Source organism: Carassius gibelio, chromosome A6 (genome assembly GCF_023724105.1).
Source record: "Carassius gibelio isolate Cgi1373 ecotype wild population from Czech Republic chromosome A6, carGib1.2-hapl.c, whole genome shotgun sequence".
NCBI classification, from domain to species: Eukaryota; Metazoa; Chordata; class Actinopteri; order Cypriniformes; family Cyprinidae; genus Carassius; species Carassius gibelio.
In genome coordinates, this window is record NC_068376.1 from 28148066 (window position 1) to 28174944 (window position 26879).

General features: G+C 37.7%; 1 protein-coding gene across 4 annotated transcripts in view; it reads right to left on the minus strand.

The window, feature by feature from the left end:
* Positions 1 to 285: 285 nt before the first annotated feature.
* Positions 286 to 26879, minus strand: part of LOC128015958 (chromodomain-helicase-DNA-binding protein 6) — a 37617-nt gene continuing 11023 nt past the window's right edge. For all 4 annotated transcript variants that reach the window (XM_052600233.1, XM_052600232.1, XM_052600230.1 and 1 more), the window contains 35 exons: positions 25661 to 25808; positions 24528 to 24677; positions 24379 to 24444; positions 23699 to 23757; positions 22947 to 23064; positions 22641 to 22727; positions 22400 to 22534; positions 22151 to 22272; positions 21263 to 21506; positions 20313 to 20489; positions 19498 to 19641; positions 18920 to 19175; positions 18598 to 18808; positions 17700 to 17895; positions 17360 to 17524; positions 16924 to 17103; positions 16101 to 16211; positions 15649 to 15851; positions 15206 to 15405; positions 14357 to 14516; positions 14016 to 14105; positions 13817 to 13920; positions 13487 to 13616; positions 13323 to 13398; positions 13171 to 13219; positions 11838 to 12093; positions 11233 to 11441; positions 9285 to 11138; positions 8705 to 8844; positions 8341 to 8556; positions 7457 to 7933; positions 6730 to 6960; positions 6205 to 6348; positions 6016 to 6120; positions 286 to 5035 (listed from right to left, as the gene is read on the minus strand). In XM_052600233.1, coding sequence (XP_052456193.1) covers positions 3992 to 5035; positions 6016 to 6120; positions 6205 to 6348; positions 6730 to 6960; positions 7457 to 7933; positions 8341 to 8556; positions 8705 to 8844; positions 9285 to 11138; positions 11233 to 11441; positions 11838 to 12093; positions 13171 to 13219; positions 13323 to 13398; positions 13487 to 13616; positions 13817 to 13920; positions 14016 to 14105; positions 14357 to 14516; positions 15206 to 15405; positions 15649 to 15851; positions 16101 to 16211; positions 16924 to 17103; positions 17360 to 17524; positions 17700 to 17895; positions 18598 to 18808; positions 18920 to 19175; positions 19498 to 19641; positions 20313 to 20489; positions 21263 to 21506; positions 22151 to 22272; positions 22400 to 22534; positions 22641 to 22727; positions 22947 to 23064; positions 23699 to 23757; positions 24379 to 24444; positions 24528 to 24677; positions 25661 to 25808 — 8257 coding nt within the window. In that variant the 3' untranslated portion in view covers positions 286 to 3991. The remainder of the gene's footprint in view (positions 5036 to 6015; positions 6121 to 6204; positions 6349 to 6729; positions 6961 to 7456; positions 7934 to 8340; positions 8557 to 8704; positions 8845 to 9284; positions 11139 to 11232; positions 11442 to 11837; positions 12094 to 13170; positions 13220 to 13322; positions 13399 to 13486; positions 13617 to 13816; positions 13921 to 14015; positions 14106 to 14356; positions 14517 to 15205; positions 15406 to 15648; positions 15852 to 16100; positions 16212 to 16923; positions 17104 to 17359; positions 17525 to 17699; positions 17896 to 18597; positions 18809 to 18919; positions 19176 to 19497; positions 19642 to 20312; positions 20490 to 21262; positions 21507 to 22150; positions 22273 to 22399; positions 22535 to 22640; positions 22728 to 22946; positions 23065 to 23698; positions 23758 to 24378; positions 24445 to 24527; positions 24678 to 25660; positions 25809 to 26879) is intronic.

Below are 26879 nucleotides of genomic sequence, written 5' to 3' on the forward strand. Positions count from 1 at the left end.
CTTGTATACTTAATACATAACTACATGTAACGTTATTATTACTAATTATCTTTACACGTAATTACATGCAATTATACAATTAAATTTAAACGCTTCACTGATGCCTTACTTTCAAATACTTTTATTTATTTATATATATAGATATATATATTAATTCATAAACTATATAATGTTTTGCAAAAGTTTGTTCTTATTTGCTCAAACTAAATGCTACAAATATTTAAAAACCTTCACAATTGTCTGGCAGAAAACTAATTGATCAACAAAGAATTATTGACTTGACAGTTCAAAGTAACCTTTTATTGCACAATAAAAGATCACAAACCATGGTTTGAATTATATGATTGGTCCACATCCGTGTACAGGAGAACTGGAACAAAAAAAAAAAAAACAAACAAAGAAAATATCCCCCCCCCCCAAAAAAAAATAATAATAATAACACCCATGACTCTCAGCACTGCTGCAGATTTCATACCAAGAGTATAAGCTCACTTTTTGTCGAGTGATCATCCCAATAGAGTGCACTTGCTTCAATGTAACTACAAACTTAAAGTACTTCCTTGTAATGAACACTGACCATTAGATCAAATAAAGTCAACGTTATTCTACAAGATCTAGAGGAACAGAACCTCCAACACAAGCGCAGTTTTGCTTTTATTCTGTCTGGCTACATAGCTGTTATAAGAAACACTCCATAGAAGCATGACTTGCATTCACTTTGAAATATGGAACGTTGCTCTGCCTCAGACATGGTGACTGGTCTTTTAGCAGGTCCTGACATGCAAACACTGACAATAACATATTCAATGGTGAGTCTGATCAAAATGACACTGGCACATGGTACCACAAATTTACCAATTCTCATTTCCCATCGGAAATGAACTACGCAAAGCTACTACAATCATCTTCTTTTGATCAATCCATCAAAAAACATGGAGGAAGGGGCCAATGGGAAGGCTTTTTTTTTCTTTCAAGAGTATCTGGGAGCAACTATCCAGAGATGTGTTTATACACACAAATTGAGTCAACATTACCATTTTCAGAACAGTTCACCTTTTATGGAAAGTAAAATAGATCAGTGTAGACATCCCATATAGGAAAAGATCCAAAACCTGGAGACATCAATTTTATGTACATGTTGCAATTGCACAGAGACAATGCGGAGACAGTAAAACAATAAATACAGGTAGAATTTTAAATTGATCAGGCTTCTGGATGAAAAACCAAACTGTTTCAGCTAGCAGAAAGATAAAAGCAATGTTACTAGGACACAGAATTTAATATATATTCACTGATGAGCCCAGATATTGCGCCAGGGAGACTTTCTATTCAAATAACTTGATTAAACTGGAGTGTTTTTAAGTTTCCAATAACAGTGTTGTGTTTTCAAACTGTACATTTCCAACAAACAGTACATTTATAAAATCAATACACTTACAACCAGCAACGCAGCATTCTCAGTCTAACAGTCTGAACTCTCCAGATGTACATATACTGGCTGTTATTCTCCTGAAATGTTGAAGGCCTTTAATGGAGTTACGAACTGATCAAAACGTCAAAAGTAAGGATAGCATAATCATCCAGATGTCTAGATGAGGTCTGTGGGTTTTTGTTCACCAGATGTTACTCAGAAAGCAGTGTAAGGACAATAGAGAAAGATCTGAGGTAAGCTTTCAGACTAACAACGAAACAGTTTTGAAAGTTAAGACTTTGTGCTTTGCAATACTGTTTTGGATGAGAGTGGAAACGGATTACGTTATTTCAAAGGTTTTATGATTTGAAGTTTTACACAAAAAAAAAAAAAAATCTACAAGGCCAGTATCTGTACAACTAGATTTGAACTAGTATGACTGAGACTGCTTCCCAAAACGTTGACACTGTACACAAGTACTTTGATATATATTTTCCAACATAAAGATGTAACAAACATCCATATATAAACCGCTAAATAAGGCATTGCAAAGTGAACACAATAAAATAGATGCGATGAGAATGGGGAAATGTCCTATTTGGTGAATTTGGCAAAGTAAAAAGAAATAAGAGCATAATAAATTACATCTTGGTGTCACAAATAGTGTGACAAGGCAACAACATTATGTTTTGTTGAAGGTGAACATGATTTTTTGTTGTTGTTGTTTAGACAAGAAATTTACAGTACAGGTTTACATAGGTCAAAATGTACAGGAAGTGACGTGCAAGTGTGCGCATGCATCCACACGAACACACACAAACAAACAAGACGGAACACAATTACAGGTAAACATTCACCAAAAAGACTGTGCAAAAATGTTTTCACATAAAAAAAAAAAAAAGATGAAAAGGTGGAAAATGAATACTCCCACAAAAGAGAGACCCTGTTGAGACTGGGGGAGAAAACAAGTTAAATTATCTGGTTATCAACTGGTGTAAATTATTTCAAATAAAAGAAACACTAGTGCTGATTATTTTAAACACCCTCCCAATATGAGACATACTGGCAAGGGAAAAAAATAACATTGTGTGCTTGTAAACAATAGTAACGGCAATAAACAGCTAGATAGATTTTCATGTCTTACTCTACAGTATTTTTTAAATGCACCATAGAAAATAAGAGCAATGTAACCCATGAGGAGAACGAGTCAGTCTGACATCTTTCTTTCAACCCCATCAACCAAAGGGCTTTAGTCAAGGCAAAAAAAAAAAAAAATGGTGATTTGCAAAGATATTTTTGTCTTATTTTGGGTGAAGGAATATTTCACCCAAAACTCAACTCTCTGGCATAATTTACTCACCCTCAAACTTGTATGACTTGCTTTACTTCAGTGGAACACGAAAGGATACGTTTTAAAGAATGTTTATGCTGCTCTTCCCCACATAACAAATCCACAATGACCATGGGATTTCAAACTTTGGTTTTCAAAGATTATTTTGCAGAAAATAGTCGTATGGAGTGGTTTCATGGCCATTTATGAAGCTTGATAGCCACTTCTTAATGGGAGCATGCCGCTTTTGTGCTCCACGGAAGAATGTCAAACATGTTTGAATGACATAAGTCTCACAATGTTCCACCACCTGTTTTGCATCAGACTTGTATTATAAGCCCCTGCACCAATACTATTTAGAACAGAGTCTCATCTACAGCACTAAACCTTTGCCATTGAATATGCAGCACCTCTAAGTGTATATATAGCCATCTCTATAAATGATTAGTAGTATTCCAAGGGGGCATCTTACCAAAGCAAACATGTGGAAATGACATCAAAAACAATATGACAAACAAAACAAAAGATAAATCAATCTCAGGATTGTTCTTTGCCATCAATTTCAAGCCTTGCTCTATTTGAGTTTCCATTGCACTCACCATTGTTGCACTCATGCCACCTATAGCTTTGTTAAGGATTTAGGTTAAAATCTTCACTAAAATGAATACATAGCAGCAAGCAACTAAGAACAAAATACTGTGGTCCATCGAGACTGTATCAGATGCAGCTCTGCTGGTAATCTACCAATGGGACGAGTGTTTTTTTTTTTTTTTTTACATTACTCTGAGAAATGTTTCAAAACATGAACCTAGGTCTTATGCAACTATAAGAGCGTGATCTGAAACATGATTATGAAGTGAGACTGCTGTAAGTTTTTTTGCACAATTCCAACATCCTACCGCTTTCTGAGAATCTGTGAAAGATGCTAGTTAATAACACCTTATGAAAAGGGAAAAACGCTGGGGTCATTAAGAGCGTTCTCCGTCAATAGACAGAAACGTTTGAGTAGCCGTTCTCATTATGCAAAAGGAACAAGCTAACAACAATGATGATGTTGTCCCTTTTTCAGGATTGAAGTCCTCCGAGTGTTTGCATGCTTCAAGTGTCACACACCCAGAAGGAAGAGTAGATGTCAGTGAAATTACAAGGGCAGGTCTATAAACAATACGTTGATAATCAAAGTTCTATACACAAACTTTTACCGACACGACACACATAAAAGTACTGCGGCCAAAATGTGAGGATGCATTCTAGGCTTCACTGTCACACGAGCCTTGAGCACTTGGCTCAGGTTCCTCTCCCATCTCATTTTTGTCTTTTTCCTCAGTTCTTCTATCCTCAGAAGGATCTTTGACCTGAGCTAAATCTACATCAGGTCTGCCTTCTTCCATTTCGCCCTCTTGGCTCTTTTGTTCGGGTGTCTGTTTGTCTTTAAACTCCTTCAGTTCCACACCATCTATATGCACACCAACACTGCTGCTTCCCTCCTCTGGTCCTTCCTCCCTAACCTTCTTCCTCTTCCTCTTGGGGCTGCCCGTGCTGTCTGCTACAGTCATGGCGGGCAGTGCCATTATACTGCCCGGTGGCAAGAACATGTGAGGATACAACAGACTATGTGACATTCCTGGGATCAGAAAAGGGTTAAAGGTCAAATGGCTACCGGTGCTTGTGATGCTGCTACTACTACTGCTAGTGGCCGCAGCTGTAGACACTGAAGCAGAAACTTTCTTCTCTTCCCCTTGTTTTATGTCCTCCCTATTCCCATTCTCCATGCTCATCGGAGAGCTTGCGTTATCATGCTGAAGTGCAGAATCCAAACTATCCGCCGGATTGGAGGTTGAGGTTATAGTTGCAGAGTTTGTAAGAGTCACGCTCGCTGTAGTGGAGGATGCAGTTGCAGTGGACGTTGCAGTGGACAGTGGTTGATTCATCATTCCACTCATGTGAGCGCTGTACATGGACGGCTGCACGGCCGCCATGCCGTGAAGCATCATGGGCAGCATGCTGAGTCCATTCTTGGCGTCTTCTCCTGATGGTAGAGCAGTGGCAAAACCGTGAGGAAAGCCCATGATTCCAGTTAGCGAGATGCCAGGGACATTGCGGAGATTGGGTAAGCTAACCAGATCCATGCTGCCAATGAGCCCACCGTTCATGAAGAGCGGACCCATGCCAGCAGGGAGCTCGGGGGCTTTGGGCATCTCGCTGCGGGGTCGTCTGCCTCTCCTATGTGGACCGGGATAGCGACACACAGGTTCAGAGAGGATGCGTGTGAATTTGACCTCCGGCAGAAAACCCTGGAATAATGGGATTATGAAAAGTTAGTGTTGGTTTACAAGGAAAAATTTCATTCAGGATCTAGAAAGTCAAAGACTTATTAATAATGTACAGGATAAAAATGGCACATATGGTGTGTATATATATATATATATATATATATATATATATATATATATATATATATATATATATATATATATATATATATACATACATACACACACACACACACACACACACACACACACAGTAGTTTCATTCAAAATCATCAATTATTTCAAAACTATACGAAATTATTTTTTTCTGATTGGTTAGGTTCAGTACAAATGTGCACAATACATGATATATAAATTAATTTCATTCAAAATCATACATTATCCCAACTCACTAAAATACTGGATTCTGATTCCAGTGGAATGGATTTCAGTGAAACCTTATATTTTAAATTATAAAATAATACATTAATAAACAAACAACAGAATTTGATTTGATTCATTGGTTATTCTTTAATACTTTGACCCTAGACATTATTTGATTAATTCGAAATAAATTTATAACTGTATTGAAACCTATTTTTGTCTAAGTGCCCTCTTTATGTTGTGACTTTGAGCCGGGTCGTAACAATTATAAACTATCATAGACTATTATAGAAATCCTATGGGGGATTTTTATGTAGATACCCTTCACACAGAACTGTGAAATGGTTGACGTAAAAAATTCAACTGCTATTTATTTAGCAGATGCTTCTTTCTGTCCAAATCAGACTATAAAGAGGGTCATCACCAGCTCAAGGAATTAAGCAACATTGTGATCTTATTACATTTCCGTATTTCTTCCACTCTGAACCAATACATTTTAGTCAACATTTAAATGACGAACCTTGACAATTAGCTTATGTTCAGTTTACTACATATTCACAGGTGGCTTCACTGGAAAAGTCTCTCCTCTGCTTCCTGCAGTTTCCAGCCTCTTTCTAGACAGAATGTATATGACTCACCGAGTGCTTCACCACATCTGCCCAATCAGGAGCCACATAGTATTCAGAGTTTGCATCCAGCCACCGGGAGAGCTCTTTAATGGCTGGAGCCATAGCACCTCCAAGCTGCAACCAGAAGAATTGTGGCATTAAAATGAAATGAAACAAACAAAAAAGGATTATAGGAGTATCTATGCATGTTTTAGTTACCCTGCGGCCTGTGTTTCTGTGCACTACTGGGACTCTCTCCTCCCCAGTCAGTGAGTTGACATTGAGCTTGGTTGGGTCTTTGCAGCGATGCCTTCTCTGCTTCGGGCGCTCCAAGAAACTGTGCAACATGCTTGCATTCTGAGACTAAAAAAAGACTTGGGTTAAAGTTATCTATTAAATATCAATTATATTATTTAAAGACTTATATAAGCTGTATACAACAAAAAATTACATTTAGGATCATTCAAATATCCTTCTAGACAGAAAAAAAAAAGTGTTATCAGCCTTGCTACTTTTTTTTTTTAAAGCACCTTAAAGGTACACACAAATAAAAACATAATACCATTAAAGTAAACATGAAATTACATTCACATACACATCTGTTTTACTGGTAATGTGACGTACTTTTGAAGTAAAACAGGGAATTTAAAATGTAAGACACAAATATGATCTTTAAACTTGATCTAATAGGAACTTCATAGATGTTATAATACTCAAACAAAAATGTCACAGAAATATTATTACCGGAAAAGCAGAAAGCTCCATGTTGTAGTTGGGGTTTTGTCTTAGCCATTCGATTAGGCCTTTATTGGCTGTTTCCCTGTCCAAGCTCACATTTGTGGCCTCCGAGGCTGGAGGAGGAGCTGGAGAGGATGCTGGAGGGTGAGGAGAATGTGTAGTCGGGGTGGCTGTAGGGCCTTCTGACTGGGAGGATGTGGAGGACACAACAGGGTGGCTGATACTCTCTGACCCGCTCTGTGGAGTACACAAAGATAAACAAAACACTTGCCAGTTATATTGATTTATTTATATATTTTATTCATTTAGTTATTTTAGTGCCATATCAGCATCATAATCAAAGGCTATTTTCATGGCAATATCCAAGTTTGAAATAAAAGCTTTCGAAATAAGCTTCTTCCAACATCGCAAAAGATGAAAATAAGATCATAATAATATTTAAAATAATTTCCTGGTAGATCTTTTTAGAAACATCAAATTAGTTTGAAAAAAGTAAAATAAAAAAAGTACCCCATTGCACTTTTAATGAAGACTTTAATCTTTGATGGTGCTTTTTTTTTCTTTTAGCTTGGCGGGATAAATCATCATAAGCTTTTCTTTGTACAGAAAAGAAGAGTAGATTTGCCAAGCATCTCCTTTTATGTATCACAAAAAAATGCTAGAATGGCATGGTGCCATTTTCATTTTTGGACGTCCTATTGTATCCACTGCATTGATCTGCGTTTCCACAAACCTGCTTTTCAGGCAAGTCCACGCTTCGTCCCTTTATAAAGCTGAGATCAGGAGTCTCAATATTTCTTCTCCGTCCTCTCCTCCGTCTCAACATTGAATCATCACGACGAAGACCGCCGTTGACAATCTGCCCCGTGACTGGGTGAATCAGGCCAGCCTGCAAAATGCCAGCCATATCCAATCCCAGTGAGCCTTGTATGGAGCCTATCCCAGTTATTTTATGAGGCACTGACTGGACAGTGTGGCTCATCTGACCAGTTGGCCCACTGTCTCCTCCAACTGTTAGCTCTGTTGGTTTGGAGAGGTCAATAGCGGCATCCTGCCAGCCATTAAGGAGGAGAGCATTAGCACGATGAGGCAAGCCAACCTGGATCTTTTCTCCAAGATGGCTTGGTTTGGCAAGGACTTCTGCCTCAAATTCAAAACTACGTCTTGGACGTTTGAGCTCTGAAAGAAATGCTGGGGCCACTAACCGCTCCTGTTGGGACAAGATAAAAAAATAATAATAATAAAAAAAGAGGATATCTCCATGTTTCAGTTAATGAAATCTAAAAAGTTTTTCAACCAATTTTTGCAACAAACCAAAGAAGTAAAATTCATATTAAGCAAGTAATTAGCATGGTTTTACCAAAACTCCAGCATTGATCAGTTTAACTGTTTGAATGATATCAAATGCTGCAAAATAAACAAACGCAATCATGATATTTATTAGGTGTTTGATGATATTTACATTTATGAGATGGAATAAAACAATCAACTGCAATCATTTTTGGTCAAAGGGACCACAATTTATGCACTGATATTCCCTGATATTTCCAGGTTTTTTCCATTCATATAATTTATTTCCAGCTTTTTAAGTATTTGTAGACACCTTGAAAAACCTACCTTTGCTAAGTGTGGTACTGCGTGTGGGAGGTTAAAGTTAAGGCTCTGAGAAATAGGCATTCTGGTAGACAGAAACCCTGCCCTCTGGTGGGCACTGCTGGGCACACAGGTGTTAGCCAATGAGGTGGGAGACTCGTACTGCTGACTAGAGGAAGGCCACTTCCCCTTTAAGATAGTGTGGCAGATACTGTCAATACGGTTGATGATCACTCTGTCCTGTAGGGAGCAAAAAGACAAGGGTTTAACTGCAGAAACGAGTGATTGGTATATATCTAGTGGTATGCTGTGGGCTGACACCAGCCTTACTTATTTCATTTTAAGAGAAGACTTTCACATTTTAAGCAGAATATACAAAATACAGTACCTTAGGCCACTCTGAGAAGGAGAAGAGAGCTTTCTCTTGTAGAAGCTGAGCAATGGTTGGTTCCCTTATTTCATGGACACTGTCTACCATCTCACACATGGGCAATGCAAAGCGTGGTCCATCAACATCTCCCAGTAGTGCTAAAAATACAAAGAAAAAAATTTTTATTTAACAATTATTATTCAAAGCATGCTGGGAGAGACCAAAACCTTATGACTTCCATTGGGTTTTATGAACACAGTGAGAAACAATCATTTATCATTATGTAATTTGTCTAAGTTTTATTATAGTAAAAATATTAAGTGATTCCATCAAGCAAATCTGACTAATGTTTGCCAACAATTAGAAATAAGTGATGACAAACCATTGAATTAATGTACACTTAATGTGGTAATGCGGCCAACAAGATCAATAAATATCAATAATTCAATAGTCAGGAGTCAGTTATTCTGCTTATATAAATTGTCTTTTTCTTCTAAAATAGGTTTCAAACTCAATAGACCTGGAACTACTACATACAAGTAACGGAATCAGAAACAAAACACAAAATGTAGAAAGGTAAAGTCTACAGTCAAAGTACCTGGCGCCTTTGCACCTTCATCATTTATCTTTTCCTTTACTTCCAAAACCTCAGTCTGCTCAAGGTGAGGGGTCTGTGTAGTGCTATCTGGCTCAGGCTTCACATCTGACACCACTGGATCCATGAGGAGCTCTTGTTTTGGGACTCCTTCAAGGCTCAGGGATTCAGAGGTGTCAGGTAAGGTAGTAGGAGATGACGGGAGTGAAGGTGGAATAGGGTAGTCTGTTGGGAGATTAGTGTTAGTTATATTGCACTCTCCTATTAGCTCTGGTGGTTCTTTGCAGGGTTCTTCCACCAACTGCTGTTCTGTTGTGTCTTGCTGAAACCCATCACAAGGTTCCTGCAGGGTCTCGTCACAAGTCAAATCGTAAGACTCCTCTAAAGGCACTTTTTGTGGCTCTGTTAGAGGCTTTTTGTAAAGTTCATTCAAGGCCACTTCACAAGGATCTTTAAAATCCCCATTGGAATCGTCAAATGGCACCTTGTAGTCCCCTTTCTGGGATTCCTCGAGACAATTTTCTCTTGGAGATGCTATTGAAGGAATCTCATCTTGAGTATCCATTGTCATTGGGCTGTCTGGGGAAAGATCTTGAAACCCTAAGCTTTCAGCTCCTTCTTCTGGACTGGGAACACCATGTGTGATGTTAGAATCACTAAGCCTATCTTCTTGCTCCTCACTAATGGGATCTGTCTGGTCAAGACTCACATCCGGGAGTCCAAGAGGTGGTGGTGGTGAAACATATTCTGGAAGACTGGCTGATAGATCTGTCTGATCCACAGAAGTCTCTCCAACATTGAGGTCTTTGAACAACATGAAGCTCGGTGCCAGTGGTTCAACAGGGTTGCTTTGCGAGTCCGAACTTGGCATGCTCAAACAGTCGGTGAGCGTTTCATCACCCTCACGTCCATCTTCTGGTTGAGGAGCATCGAGAAAGCTGGGTTCCAAAGTTTGCGCTCCCAAGATGGGATCAGTCTCGTTGAACATGTCAGAGGCTTCAGCATGGTCCGAGCTTTCCCATGGAGCTTGAAGTTCATCTAGTTCCATAGAAGGAGCCATTAAGCCAGTCTCCTCCGAAGACCCTTGCTCTCCCACCAGAACATCGCTGCGAAGTTTCCCAGCTATGGAGTCTGCCATGTCTCCTTGAGACCCATTTAGCTCCCCTTGGACCCCATATGAATTTAGCATATTCTGTCCACCAGTTGCAGAATTGAATGGGAATCCATTGAAGGCCTCTTTACCAGACTTGATATGTAGTGTGTCTGATGTCAAGCCTTCATGTTGTAAAGACCCCAACTCTAGAGAGTCATCCAATGGAGGGCAATCCAAAAATCCTTCCCTGTTTCCTGCACCTATTTCTAGGGAATTCCCAGACTCTGATGCCACCACTTCTGTGGGCTGGCGATGCCCATGAGTATTGACGAGTTGTGTTGGTGTGTGGTGTGAAGGTGTGGGGTGATACTCTGGAGGTTGTGGGGACTGACAATGCCCAAGGTTGGCATCATACAAGCAGCAATGGTGGTGGGGCAAGCCCGGGACAGGATATCTGTGGTTTTCTTTATGAACATAGTTCCGGTGGGCCTCCAGGAAGGATAATTGGGGGTCATTGAGGATGTAGAAGTCTGTTCGACTCAAGCCATGCTTAGCAACCCCAATGAGAAGATCACGGTCATGTTTGCCACACTCCCACCAGACAGGCAAGTACAGACTAGGGCGACAAAGCAGCAGTCGTGCCTCCAGGAGCAGGTGGCGCAATACTTGCTCACGGACCTTTCTCAAAAGCTCGATACGATATAATGTTCGGGCAGCTCGCTCTTCTGTAATGGGCTCCACAAACAGTGATGTATCCACATTACCTAAATGAGACAAGAAGTTGTGTAAAAATTATGACAGATCTAACTTCTATTATTATTAGCTTCACCAAACTATCAACTCAAATATCCATTTTACCTTCATCTTTTCTGGGCGGCAGTCTACATGCGGTTCGACACATTGAAACAAAGCTGTGGAAATATCTCTCCAAGCTTTCGTCCGTCTTTCTCTCTAATCGAGCAAGGGCACGGAACTGACTCCAGTCAAAGGTCTTCTTCTCTGGGTCATACACTACTCCAAACGACGACACGGTGCGATAGAAGTCAGCCTGCTCTCGACGTGTCCACCTGTGTTAAAGGAGATACATTTACTCAATAAAAATTCAATTTCCCTCAAAAATTTAATTAAATAATTTTCAGCACACACGATTACCCATTATTACCCAATGCAGAATCAAAATACCATTCTTCCAATGTTCATCATGACCTGCAGTGTTTCAATGTTAATACAATCCTCAGGGATTTTATGCTAGTCAATAATTCTATTTAGTTTTTAGCCATTGTTTTTGTCTTTTTTTTCATGCTGCTCTAATGTTTTGTTAACTTTTTGATGTTCTTCATCCTCATAACACTTAGTGTTTATGATTTTTTCAACACGACTTGAAGGCAGCAAGAGTATTAAAATGTTACCCAAAGGAGCTGGTTTACAACTGTAAACAATAAAACCACTGTAACATCACTCACCTTCGTTGCCACTCCAAAAAGAGCGGATCAGGTTCAGTAGTGCAGTGCCTAAACTCTCCTATTTGCCAAGCCACAGGTGCAATTCCCTCGTGTAAGAGGAAATCATGACGAAGCGGCTCACGGCGTGTATAACGCTGATAGGCAGTAATGAGGCGCCGGAGTCGTGCTGTAAGAGCCGAGCCTGCTGGCCACTGTATCCGTCCCTGCTCCATCACTTCTGCAACAAGGTCTGCTGCGAGAGATCCTATAAAACCCCCTTCAAAAGAAATGCTACTTTAGACGACACCTAAAGTTCATATTAAGGGGTGGTCACCTTTGGATTTGTGTCATATTTATAAGGATGCCAATGCAACAGAGAGCAATATGACAAATTTCAAATAGATTTATTTCACCTACATATAAAGTTCAAGTTTATGGAACTCTAAAAAAACATAAAAATACAGATGGTTGGAAAATTTTCTCAATTTATCCAGCATTGGCAGGCAGTGTTGGGGAAAGTTACTATTAAAAGTAATGCTTTAAAATATTGCGTTACTTTTTAATTATCAGCAGGAGTTGACTGTTTTTAATATAAGAAGGTCTATTTATAGCAAATGTAAAAACTCTTCACACCAAAAAGTGTAATGAATAAACCTCAGGCTGAAGGAAAAGTACATTTGTGTCTGAACTGTAGAACACAGGAGAAGGTTCAACACTCTTCAGTAATAATAAAAAAAAAAAAAAACAATGAAGCACAACTGTTAGTTTATCTAAAGTCATTTTTGCTTATTCGTATGGTTGAACTGGATCGTCAAAGGTCAGCAGCAAAGACATAGTTAATAAAATGGGATTAGATCCATTTGTGTTTTTTTATTATATATATTTATAATTATTGCAGGTTTGCATCATATTCTGAGTTTCCATTTCACAGTTTTGATTCATTTTGTTGAATACTAAATTTTTTTGCGGTGGGATGAATTAATGCACATTCACATTTAGTCTAGAACTACAATAACATGTTCACACATCGCACACAACGCCTCTGTACTTCTGATTTTTCCCAATATGGGGGAGGAGACTTGTCAGTAATTAAATGGGAAAACAAAGTAATTGGCATTACTTCTTGGAAAAAGTAACTCAGATATTTTCTTGTAAATGAAAAAAGTAATGCTTTATTTTACTAGTTATTGAAAAAAATTAATCTGATTACGTAACTCGCATTACTTGTAATGCGTTACCCCCAACACTGTTGGCAGGTATGAAAAAAGTTAATTTGGCACCCAACAACTTTACAAACAATTAATGGTTCAACAGTACTGGCAAATGAGTAAATAGAAAAGGAAGTTTTCAATACCTGTCATTGTATTATCATTTTTCCCTGTTTCCTCTGACATGGGTTCCTCCTTTGTAAAAGAAAACTTTACTTTAATGAACAGTCTGAGCATTTGGTTAACGCACTTAGCAAAATTCATTCGACGTCACATTCCTTTGACTTCTTCTTATTACCTTGATCTCTACTTTCTCTTCTAATTCCTCAGACTTAATATCGTTCTCCTCTTTGATTTCATCACTCTTGCTGATACTGCAAAAGAAGAAGCATGTTTATGGTTGTAAGCACCAAGAGGCACGACAACCGTTATATCTCTGCTACTCATTTAAAAGCATATTACCTATCAGGTGCATCTAAAGCAGTTTCTGCTCCACTTTGCTCTACCGTCAATGCAGTGACATCAGGCATACCCACTCGCTCCAGGAAACACAGAGCAGGGTCTGCACGCATGGCATTATACCGCTCATACCCTGCATGGGACACACAAAGTAGTTAATGCACATGGTGAAGAAAGAGCAAGTCAACATGAACCCTGTGACCATCTAAATCATACAAAAAGATCCTGTAATTGCATTCAAATGTATCACATCTCTGCTAAAAAGTAAAACATACACTGCATAAGCATCATAAAACTGGGTGTAACGGTTGCACCCATTCTTTGATGTCTCACCATGTTTGTGAACTCCAATAAGCAGCGATTTATCCGCTTCAGCATCCCACCATATTGTAGGGATCTCAATGTAGTCAATATCAGGCAGGGTTACCTCCAGTTTACTGCAGAAAACACACAGATGCGTGCATATTAAGCCACTCTACACTGAATTAATGAGGTATGCATGGGTTAAGAGAGACTGTGTGTCATCTAGTACCTGGCTGGGATCCCTTCAAGAGCCTGATTCGCAGCCTCCCCCAGCACTTCCACCTTCAGATAGTATAGCATCCGCACCCTCAGTAGCACCCTGTTTATGACAAGATACATGATGATCACACATTTAAAACCCTTTAATCATGATGTCATCACAACACATACATCATTATATGAAAATTAAATAATGACAAATATAATTTCATGACCGACAGAAAACATGAAAAATGTAACTATGCCCCCTGATTGAAGTACTTCCTATTTATATAATATGATCATGGTGCAAAACGTACTTTTTCGACAATTTAAATGTAACCCATGTTACACAATATTCAGAAGTCTTACTTGTTGCAGTGTTGTTTGAGGTGTTTCTTGTAGCTGTCATCCTGAAGCACAACCTCTGGGTTACAGTGGACCAGCCAGTCTGCATTCTTCAGCTCTGGGGGACTCAACTGGTTCTTCAGCTTCTTGCCTTTACGACCCCGAGGCACAGGAGCAGACAGACCTGGACAGGTAAAATGCATTTGATGACATATTTCTAGTCATTTTGCAACAATGATGTGAAGAACAGTCATTGAATTCTATTTAAATAGACAAAGAAAAAAGAAATAGGGACGTCAATGATTAATCGATCTTCAATTAAAAGTAATTAATCATTTTGTTTAAATAAATTGACTGTCAATCAATTTCAATCGATTTTGCAGTTCATTCGAACAGTGAAAGCAATTTGATGCAACATATTCAAAGTTTAAGAAAGAATGTTGAGTATATTTTTAATATATTTATATGGACATAAAAATGATTAATTGTTATGAATAATGATTGGTAAATTGAACATTAAATGCTGTCACTAAAATCTAAAAATTTAAACAGAATTAAACCGATGATCAATTTAATTATTAACTAAACTATCAAATTTACATTTAATATATATTAAAAAAAAATCAGTAAAATCAATAAAATAATTTAATTTGTTTAAAATTTCTATTTTATTTTTTTATTTGAAAATGCAATCAAAAACCCATTAAAAAAAAACCTGCAGAAGCATGGAGCACGGATACTTATTAATCGACTCATTTACCATATTACTTCAATGACAATAGATCCTGAATAACCTCATCTCAAAAAGAATGAATTAATTGATTTAAAAAAAAAAAAAAAAGAACTGAGGTTGTGAAAAACATTTTGTATAACCTGAGTGGTTTTGTAGTGCTTGATTGTGTCCGTCTTTAGTAGGTGTGATCAGATCCCAAATGAAGCTCTTAATTTTGTCGTCTCCCTTATAATGGCGAACACAGTACACCAGAAGTGCCCTGCACAGCACCTCCATGTCTCGCTCCGACAGGTGCCATTTAAAACGCCCATGATTGAGAATATCCTTCCAGCGACCCCACCTGCACACACAGAAAACATTTCATCCATCTGAGATGCATTACCTGCATATGGTCTAATTTATGGCTCCAATTTTTATACATTCAGATTGAGCTGCATATGCAATGGCAGAAAGCGGTCTTAGATGACTTCCTTTAGTTTTTGTCTTGTTCAAAAACAGTCACCTTATTAACAGCCTGTTGTAGGGCGACAGAAGGTGACCCAGAAGGAATGAGTGGGCAGCCAAAAACAAATTAAGCACTGACCCGAAAATGAGAAGGTTTTTCTCCACTCTGAAGCACTCCGCTCGGAGGTAGCGTCTGTTGCGATCACTGAGACGTCTTGTGCGACAGGGTCGTTCTTCAGAGTCACTGTCCAGTTCAGAGAACTCCATCAGTTCATCATCCTCAAATGAGTTATAGTGACGCGTCTGCTTCCTTACGCGAGGGGTGTCTATCACCAGACTCTCCTGGAAGACACAGATTAGTCAGAAAATGCTGTCTTCTCAATATTTTACCTCTTTAAAATGTCACGAATATGCAAACTGACTAAAACACGCACATTCAAGCAACCCATCTGCTTTGACTCTGCTGCTATTCAAATAAGCTCTAGTCTCTCTCTATTCTAGGAGTTGATTCTCTTGCATTACACTACCCGAGTCACAGGAAGCTCATATATGCAAAGCTTTGGCTTTTAAACTTAATCATGAGATTTTTACCTTTTCTGCTTTAGAGTCAATTTCCAGTTCAGCAATCTTGGCCCACTTCTGCCAGAAGTTTGGATCATCCAGAGAGATGTCTGTACGGTTCCCCGAAGACACAAAGCTAGCCTGGAATTGGTAAATAATAAAGGATTATGAACACTATCAAGACTTGTGTTATACTGATATAACTCTTATTCAGCTTTTTCATTCACATGACTTTTCTACTCATCTGCCATATTTATGACCAACAGGATTGAACACAAAAATATGAACAGAGATACCAAGAAAAAACAAACAAACAAAAAACACTGGCAATTGTTTTTTTTTTTTTTTTTTTTTTTTGCAAATCTCAAGTGGACACAAAGGTTTGATGTCAGTAAAATTGTTTTTGAAAGAATTTAATACTTTTATTTAGCAAGGATGTATTACTTTGATCAAAAGTGACGTTTAACGATTATAACTTCTTATACATTAAAGAATCCTGGTCAAATGTATCTCTGTTTCCACAAAAAATGAAGCAGCACGACTGTTTTCAACATTGGTATTAACAAGAAATGTTTCATTAGCATCATCATGTTCGAATGATTTCTGAAGGATCATGCGCCGCTGAAGACTGGAAATTCAGCTTTGCTTCACAGGAATAAGTTACATCTCAAAATACATTCATATACAAAACAGTACTTTTAAATTGTAGTAATATTACACAATATTACAGTTTTTACTGTATTTTTGATCAAATACATGCCGCCTTGGTAAGCCTCAGAGACTACTTTCAAAAACATTTTAAAAATCGTATAGGTCCCAGACATTAAATGGTAGTGTATGTCGAGAAGTCTACCTTGGCAAAAGTTGATCCCTTCCCCTCAGACTGGATTGTGATGGTCTGTGTGCGTCGCTGCAGGATCTGATCAATATCCTCTTCGCAAAATTTAGAGCCCTCATCTTCCTCATCCATAAGTGCACCGTACGCTCCCTTCCTGAGAAGATCTTCCACCTCCAACTTAGAGAGCTGCTGAACCTGAAAGAGGAAGTCAAATTAAATAGAGAATACTGTCCTGATCTTTTTTTTTTTTTTTTTTTTTTTTTTTATGCTCCACAGGTTTGGATTGGCATGTAGGAGTTGACAGAGTTCATCTTTTGGGGTGAACTATGCCTTATAAACTAAGAACTATGAACGAAAACCAACAAGTTTTAGATATGCTATTCCACTTTAGGCAGATACATTTTCTCAATTCATCAATAGAAGATAAAGTTAAAAGTTGTGGATCCCTCACCCCATTGAGACTGCCCTTGCGGTTGATGTCCTGCAGAACAGCCTTGTCCAATCCCAGTTTCAGACTGGCCTTGTCAAACATCTCCCTCTCATATGAGTTTCGTGTAATAAGGCGATATACTTTCACTGCTTTGCTTTGACCGATCCGGTGGCAGCGAGCTTGAGCCTGTGGAATTCAAAGCATGTTCACAACAAATTTAATATTTATGGATATTTGAAAAGCTTGTGTGCATACACACACACACACACACACACACACATATATATATATATATATAGAATGGAAATGGCTACTGGAGGAGAGTCACTGATACTGTACAAAAAAAGATCTATGTCTTCACCTGCAAGTCGTTCTGCGGGTTCCAGTCAGAGTCAAATATAATACAGGTGTCAGCGGCGGTGAGGTTGATGCCCAGACCTCCTGCTCGTGTACAGAGGAGGAACACGAAGCGGTCAGAGTCTACCTTACTAAAGCGATCGATGGCGGCCTGCCGTAGATTCCCTCGAACTCTCCCATCAATACGCTCGTATGTATACCTACAAGTGTTATACAAAGACATTTCCTTTTCATATCTATACCTTTTATGCACGAAAACTACCATTCCCACTCTTTCTCCACCATAGCTCTCATATCATTGTTTACAGTTTCAGCCATGCATTTTGAAATATTTTGATGAATAAAAAAGTTTGGGGTCGGGACGATGTTTCTGAAAAAATAATTATGCGCACCAAGGATGCATTTATTTTATCAACATTACAGTAAAATAAAAAATTATACTGTGAAATATTATTAAATCCAAAATAATGATTTTCTAATGTAATAAAATTTAATTTACTCCTCCTGGGTTGCCAAAGCTGCTCAAGAAGCATTTTTTTAAATCAATGCTGAAAACTGCTTTAGAAATCTTTTGTAACAATGACTTTATGGTCAATTTGGACCACTTTATTGCATCCTTGCTGAATAAAAATGTATAAATCATTTCTCTCTCTATATATATATATATATATATTGGACATGAGAATAACTAGATTTGTATTTTCATTAAAGGAATTTTTATGACTTTTTTTTTTTTTTAAGTGGTTTTCAGTAATGTGGGATCCCTGAAAAAAAGCAACAAGTGAAGTAAACTAAGTTCTGACTATTTCCTCATTCACTTACAGTTTCAAAAACAGCTGAAATTTTTTTTTTTTTTTATAGAAGTATGACTAATGTCACTGAATAATAAACAGCTGTCTCACCGCCTCTGAATGAGGTAGTCCTCCAGTATATCCAGGCACCGGACCATCTGGGAAAACACCAGCACTTTATGTCCTCCGGCCAGCAGTTTGGGCAGCAACTTGTCAATAAGCACTAGTTTACCAGCAGCCTGGATCATAGCCTGCAGCTGAAAATCTGCAGCATCAGAACTGTAGGTTTTCTTAAAGCTCTCAAGGATCTTTTCTTCAGCACCTGACAGAAGGAAGATGGGACACTATGTCAGCGCTATAAATTAGAGGTGTGACTACTGAACTGCTTCCAAGATATTTCATATTCACACTCGATCTGAACACCAGATGTCACCTGTAATGAGGTACGGGTGATTGCAGCACTTGCGAAGCTCCATCATTGTGTTGATGAGGTTGGGCATGTTGTGCTGGTTTGCTCCCTTGGCAAGAAAGGCAAAGTTTTTCTCCAGAATGGCGCGGTAGTATTTCTTCTGAATATTAGTGAGCTCCACTTCAATGATTGTCTCCTGTTTAGGAGCCAGATTTTTCTCCACGTCATCCTTCAGTCTCCTCAGCATCATGGGCTTCAGAATGGCTTGCAGTTTCTTTACCTGTGGATATGTTGAGGTTTCTCAGGTTAAAGCTTGCCACATAATCATTCAATAATAATCAGGCCATATGGCTTAATATTGAGTCCTAAAACCTGGAAACAAGTGAGCATTTTCCACTTCCATCTTTCCAAATTCAAAGGTTTTTGGTTAAATGCCTAAAATAAGTTCTGGGATTAACACAAGTTTATTGGCATTATCCACAACATTTTACTAAGGATGTTGCCTACTTTAATCAAGGTGGAGCAGACAATTGGAGGTGAAGGTGTGTAGATGTTTATCTAGTCAATAACATAAGATAACAAACTTCCAATCAAGCTCTCACCTGCTCTTCTGTCTTCAGGTCTCCAAACTCCTCCAGGAAAGTGCTCTCAGAAGGGAACTGTGAGGGTTCCAGAAAGTTAAGCAGACTGAAGAGTTCCTCAACAGAGTTCTGCAAAGGGGTTCCTGTGAGAAGGACTTTATGTTCCTTAAGAGAGAAGACGCATAGAAACATTATATATCTATGTACATTTTAAGCTGAACATTTTCTCACCCATCTGGACTCCGACATAAGGGCACATTTGTATACTGTGGATCAAAAAAAGTATTCGGACAGTAAGTCTCACTTAAAAATAAATGCATTATATATAAAATATCAAAACACGTCATTTACTTACAAATTTAAATACAGTGAAAACCCAATTTATATACTTTCTGGATGTCATACACTACTGCAAAGTGGCTAAAGCGTCCAAATACTTTTTAAACCACTGTATATCAAAATGCATCTGTGAAAACCTAATAAGCTGCGAAAGATTTTGTTGGATAAAATGGCACTGCGTCAAATGTAGTTCAGTTTGCACACACCGGCCATGGCTGCAGTAATATGTAATGTGAGAGAGATGAGATCACTCGCTCTGTGCGCATGTAAATGCAGTGAAGCAGAACTAGGCAGATAAATTAGGTGTGTACATAAGAGATAGCACTGAAGTTTAGCTCACAGATGGCTTCACTTCTCCTTTTCTGCATTTAGACCTGAACTCTTTGAATCATTTGTAGAGCAGTCGATATTCTAAAATGACACATGACGCTTACATCCCATGCCAAAAACGTCTGTGTATGTTTCATGATCTAAAAATGAGCAAAAAAATAAATTACCAGGTTCATGAGTTTGAGTCCCTCCAGAAGTTTACAGTTGCGGTTTTTTAGCCGATGGGCCTCGTCGATCACCACACAGCGCCAGTTGATCTTCTTCAGCTCTGGGCAGTCAGCCATTATCATTTCAAATGTAGTGATGATGCCATGAAACTTAAACTGGCCAGACACAGTGTTTCCCTGAAGGAGCAAGAGAAAGACTGATTGTATACACTGTAATAAAAATGATAAAGTTATGCATACCACATCCCCTCACTGTAGTAAAATAGGTGTAAAGCAAGGTTAGATATTAACCACAGTTTGGGTAAAAACACCACCAAAATGATATGAATATGCTAGATATTTATTATTAAAATGTGCCACGCACTACTGTTCAAAGGTTTGGGGTCAGTAAGACTTTTTAATGTTTCTTGTACTCACTGATGCTGCATTTATTTAATAAAAAATACTGTAAAACCAGTAATATTGTTAAATATTTTTACAATTTAAGATAACTATTTTCTATTTTTTAAATGTAACTTATTCCTGTGATCAAATTACTCAAGTTTCCTTCATAAATCATTCTAATATGCTGATTCGCTGCTCAGCAAACATTTCGTATTATAATTAATGTTGAAACAGTTCTATAATATTTTAGTGGAAACTGTTTTTTTTTTTTGTAGGATTTTTGGTCTTTATTTGAAACAGAAATTATTTGTAACATTATAAATGTCTTGTAAATTAACAATTTAATGCATCCTTGCTGTATATAAGTATCAATTTCTCAAAAGGTAATATTATGCTATTATTAAGACTTGTGATGGGTTTAATGACTATACGACTCATCCAATCACATTTTAAAATCCCCAAAATCTTTTATATGAAGATTTGTTTAATACTAATTGTCAGCACATAATACACAGACACAAACAAATAGCAATAAAAGTATAAAGAAATGGCTCAGCTTGCCCCACCTGTTCATCTCGGTGGTACATCTCGTACTGCAGGATCATCTGCCGACTGATCTGGCTGCCGTGATAGACGATGGCGTTCATTTCAGTCCATGTGCGGAACTCTCTCTCCCAGTTGGTGATGGTGGAGAGCGGGGCGATGATGAGGAAGGGTCCTCTCAGACCCATGAGGTAAATCTCATAGAGAAACGTGATGGACTGGATGGTCTTCCCCAGCCCCATCTCATCAGCCAGAATACAGTTTTTCCTACATAAAGAGAAACATGTTCAGGTGTCGAGGAGTTAATTAACCATCTTAGATTTGATGCAGTTCTGGGCATCTTTTTGCTGTATGAAACTGTGATCGTTATCACTATACATATTATTTTCTTAGATAGTTATCAGGCTTTTTATTGGATAACATTATGGAATTAATTAAAAAAAAATTAAGATCATTAGAATTGCATTTGCTTTTAGCTCGAGCTTTTAATTATTATAAAGTTAATTACATGCTGATATATTAATGTTATAATATGCTATACATTTATTAATATTAGTTTTTGTTATAATAATGTTTTTCAAGTTTGGTCATTTATAAAAATTATTATTATAAGCGCAGACAAAAATCCCACAAGATTAAAAGACAATTCAGACACTATATTGTGTCAGAAAACTAGATCACACTAAAATAAGAGTCCTTTCAGGATATTAAATGTGACCTGAATTAATCAATAAAATAAATAGATTAATCATTATTTACATGAAGTCCTAGCACTTTTTATTTTACAAAATGTCAAGTAAAAAAAAAGTAATTTTATTTATTAATATTAACCTTGGTTTTTATCTTAAATAGTTATCTGATACCTTAAAATAGGATCATGATGTTTCGCTGATATTAAAAGTTTGTTTCACCTGTTGTACCAGTTGAAAAGGAGCCAGTTCATCCCCTCTAACTGGTATTCTCGCAGCTGGTTCCCATTCCTGTACTCTCTGGTCTTCTCCAGCTTTTGCCACTGTTCAGGCAGAGGCCTTTCCTGTGTTAAGATAAGAGAAATGCCACCTCTTCTCCAAGTCTGAGATAGATGCTAAAAATGTTTTGGACTGGACTGTACGTGAAAACCTGCAGCTGAACCATGCAATCTTTTGCATTCAAGGACTTACCACATGCTTGATTTCTGGAATTTCCTTCAGTTCTTCAAACTCTCTGATTTTCACAGGGTCAACATCTTCCTGAAGCTCCCAAGTGCTCTCCTCATATGACAAAGAGCACCATTTCACCAGGTAGTGTGTAACTTCCTGTTAACATGCAAACAAGCCAAACATCAAAAGACTTGGCACCACTAGTACATATATATTTATATATATAAATATAAGCTTTGTTTTTTAAGATAGAGCGCCTCACCTCTCCTGTTTCTGTATCTGTGGTGATAGCGATCTCTAAAACCCGATCAACTTCAATATAATCTGGATTAAACAGGTCTTCATCCAGCTGAGGAGAAACACAACTTCATTTTAAACAGATTTAGGCAAATAACACATATGTAGAAAGTCTATGACAACAGCATTGATTTAAAGATGAGGTACTTGAAAAGAAAAGAGTTTTCAGCATGCATCTTAGTTTTTACATCCTCGTGTGTCTGCTGCATTTTTCCTGGTTATAACTTTAAATGAACCACAAATAAATAGCAGCATGTTTTGGCAGACGCACCTCTGTGAAAATGTGCTTCATTTGCGCTTGCTTGTTTCTGAAACGCTTGATTTTTTGGCTAATGCGTGGGTCCTTCTCCAGTTCCTCCAAGGTCGCCCATTTACAGTGCAGATAGGAGCTGGCAACGAGAAAAATAAAAAAATAACCTCTCATAGTTTACAATGTGCAATGACAACACAGTGTGCTTTACCTTTTAGCTAGCATGCATGCGTTTAATTTAAAACTATATTTTGTTTTCAATATGTCTTGTTTATCCATCCCTCTCACCACTGTAATACAATTTTTAGGTTTGTATAATTCAATTATAATACTATTAATAACATATGTGAAGAACATACACGTCACAGTAAACCTACATAAAAAAAAAAAAAAAAAAAATACTTAATACATTTTTATGATCCCACAAGGCAAATTTTTTCAAAGTCTTTAAGCAATATTTTTTTTATCCCTTTTGTTTTTGAGGTTAAATGTGACCCAGTAAATTGTTCCTATTTGCAATACTGTAATTTCCAGATTTAAACCAGAAGATCTTGCTGTAAATCAAACCATTGTTGATCCAGCAAATTATTCCATGAGGCAGGGTGTATTACCACTCTAGCAGACGGATAATTTAATGCACAAATGATTTTGAGGTATGCCTTGCACAATAAATGTGAGTAACTTGTTTGGTCTGACAGTTTGACAAGATTAGTGTTTGAGAGTCTGAGAGCACAAAAAGGCAACAGCAGTTTGAGTCGCATGAGTACACTTACAAATTTCTGTACTTGACGTAAAACTCCTCCATCTCTTCTGGTGGTTCGTCAGGGGATGTCTACATGAAAAAGATTTATATTTAGGCAGATGTTTCTTGCACCCCAGTGTAAAGTGTATTCAGCGTTCTGGACTTTTTGTATCGTGGTGTAAATCAAGGCCATATGTGACCCTGGACCACAAAACCAGTCTTAAGTGTCAATTTTTCAGAATTCAGATTTATATTTATCATCTGAAAGCTGAATATATATATGTATAAGCTTTCCATTGATGTATGGTTTATTAGGATAGGACAATATTTGGACGAGATAACTACTTGAAAATCTGAAGGTGCTTTTTTTTTTTTAATTTTTCCAAATTAATTCTTAGCAATACATATTACTAATCAAAAATTAAGTTTTGATATATTTATAGTAGGAAATGTACAAAATATCTTCATGGAACATGATCTTTACTTAATATCCTAATGATTTTGGCATAAACGAAAAATCATAATTTTGACCCATGCAATATTTTTTTTTGCTATTGCTAAAAATATACCCCAGCGACTTAAGACTGGTTTTGTGCTCCAGGGTCACATATAATAAATAGTTCCTTATTTTTGTGTTAACTTGAAAAATGATTGCAGACCTGGATGTAGTAATCCATCATTTGTAAGTTTAACGCAATTTGACCCCGTTACCTCTTTCTTGACCGTTCGCACTGAGAGTATTTTCTCAATGATATTAGCCTCATCTTCAGGGGGTTCCTGGGAAGAAAGAAGGTGGGAATGTTTCTAGTGTGTAGGGCAGGGCTGTGGTGTGGCATGATGGCAGATGTTGTCACTGTTACCTCAGCCTGCCAGGCGAGGGTGGAGGAAGACATGGCAGCAATTCGGCCCGGGCCCAACACGGCGATGGTCTCCCCGTCATCATCCACGACCTTGAAATCAAGATCTTCGTTATACTTCCGTCGCTTCACTTGACGCCCTGATCGCCTCTTCTGCACACACACAGAGAGAGAGAGAGAGAGAGATGTATTTACACATTATTGTCATATTTTAAAGAAAACAATTACCAAAAACATTTAAATGAATTAACAACAAAAATCCATTCCCAATTAATTGAATTATAGGAAAATGTGTTTGTGAAAAAAATACTGCAACCCATTTAATGTTAACAATCATAACACAACATAACGTGACAATCCAAAAGCAATTGCAAATCTTGTACAAATAAAAGTAGAAGGAGAGGCGGGTTGCACTTGCATCATTCAGAGTGTAAACTGTGAGAGATCATGATTTCATTGGAGTTTTGGCAGGTTACATGCGCAACACAGAGAAAGTGAAAAAGTAGACTTAGTCATTATTATTGCTATTTAAATATGACAGGCTCATAACTCGTAAGACTTGGGAAGTACAGTTGAAAATGGACTTTGCTCTTCCTTCCTTTGCTCTTTGTTTTTGCTAAAGTGAAAATGCAAGTAGAAATGCACGATTTGCAATTGCGATTGGATTATGTCACTATTTACGCATCCACATATGGAAAATGCAATTGAAAATACATTTTGCAATTCCTTTCGAAAATAGTCCAGAATATCCTTCCACAGAAAAGATCACGTTTCAAAATTCCAGATTATTATATTTTAAGAGAATGGAAATAAACATTAAACTAAATGTAAAAATAGCAGGAAAATTACATTAAAATTAACTATACAATATCAACCAAAAAAAGAAAAAAGACAGCAGCGGTTGATAACTGATATGGAAGCAATATTGTGCTTTCCTAGTTTTCGTTGTAATTGATAACATGCAACTGTTACTTGTATAAAACCAGGAAAATAATTCTAGGAAAGTTCTATTAATCCTAGCATAACTTTGAACATGATCTTTAAGATTTCGCATTTGTATAAATACAGATGAAGATTAACTGTTCTGCTCAGGAGAAACCCAAATGCCGGACGTACATTGGTTCTGGAGAACTTACAGTGTTATCAATAGGGTCGATGCTTTCCTCACCGCCAGTGGCGAGCGTGCTGAGAGAGGTTGTGTCATCACTTTCCACCATCTCAAGTACAGCATCACTTTTCCTCTTTCCCTTCTTCTTCTTCTCCGGAGGCATGGCACTCTGCTCTCTGCATAACACAGCAACAAAACACTCTGAAAATCCATCTTACATCCACAGCTTTGCACAAGTTGACAGATCTTAACACCAACCACCCAATGACTTGTTCGACTGACAAATCTCAGGTCATATAATGGTACAAAACACTAACATCTGCAGAGCAGTTTTTAAGTGGACAAGTAGCGCAACGGTTTTGATGGATTGCAGAACTTGAATAAAATGTTATTTAAATTATTTACTTTGGGAGAAACAAGTAGTCAAAGGAAGTTTAAAAAAGTGAATGCATCTAATTACAAAGGATGATTGGCATAAACTCTGTGTTCATAAGTATATTTTTAAGTGCCATCATTGTGGCAAAATATTATTTAATGCAACACTGGAGAAAATTACATATTTGAGTTCCTTATGAATGACTGTATTAAATGTATTTTGACTTCTCCAAATATGCTAGAAAAATAGCCAAAAGGTCAACAGCCCTACACATGGTTGCAGGTTTCATTTTTGACCTTGGTTTCAAGTTGGAAATACATAATTACCTACATTCACCTTGTAACACTAACAATCGCTGCATCACATTTCACCCAATCAACATATGAAAAGATCTTTGATTGAGCTGAGCAAGAACAGTGCTGAGACAATACACACAAAATTGTCACATGTAAAGGATGCGTTTTACTGAAATGAGACATGATTTTTGCTCTCCAAGACATCTCTTAGTAAACTAGGCTCCAAGTGTGCCACATATGTCTTGCCATAAAGCACATATACAGCAGCACTACACTGTCAAAATAGCACAAAAATACTGAGTGAACATTATATTTAACGAAATTATTCAGCAAGGACACATTCAATTGCAAATCAAAACAGTGAATGCTATATTTTTAACTTAAAATATATATTTTTAACTTAAGACACCTAACCCCAGCTGCTCCCGACGAACTGGATGGCGCTTTGCATGGCTGACACCGCCGTCGGTGTGTGAATGAGTGTGTGAATGGGTTAATGTGAGGCAACTTGTAAAGCGCTTTGGATGGCCATGTGGTCTGTTGAAAGCGCCATATAAATGCAGTCCATTTACCAT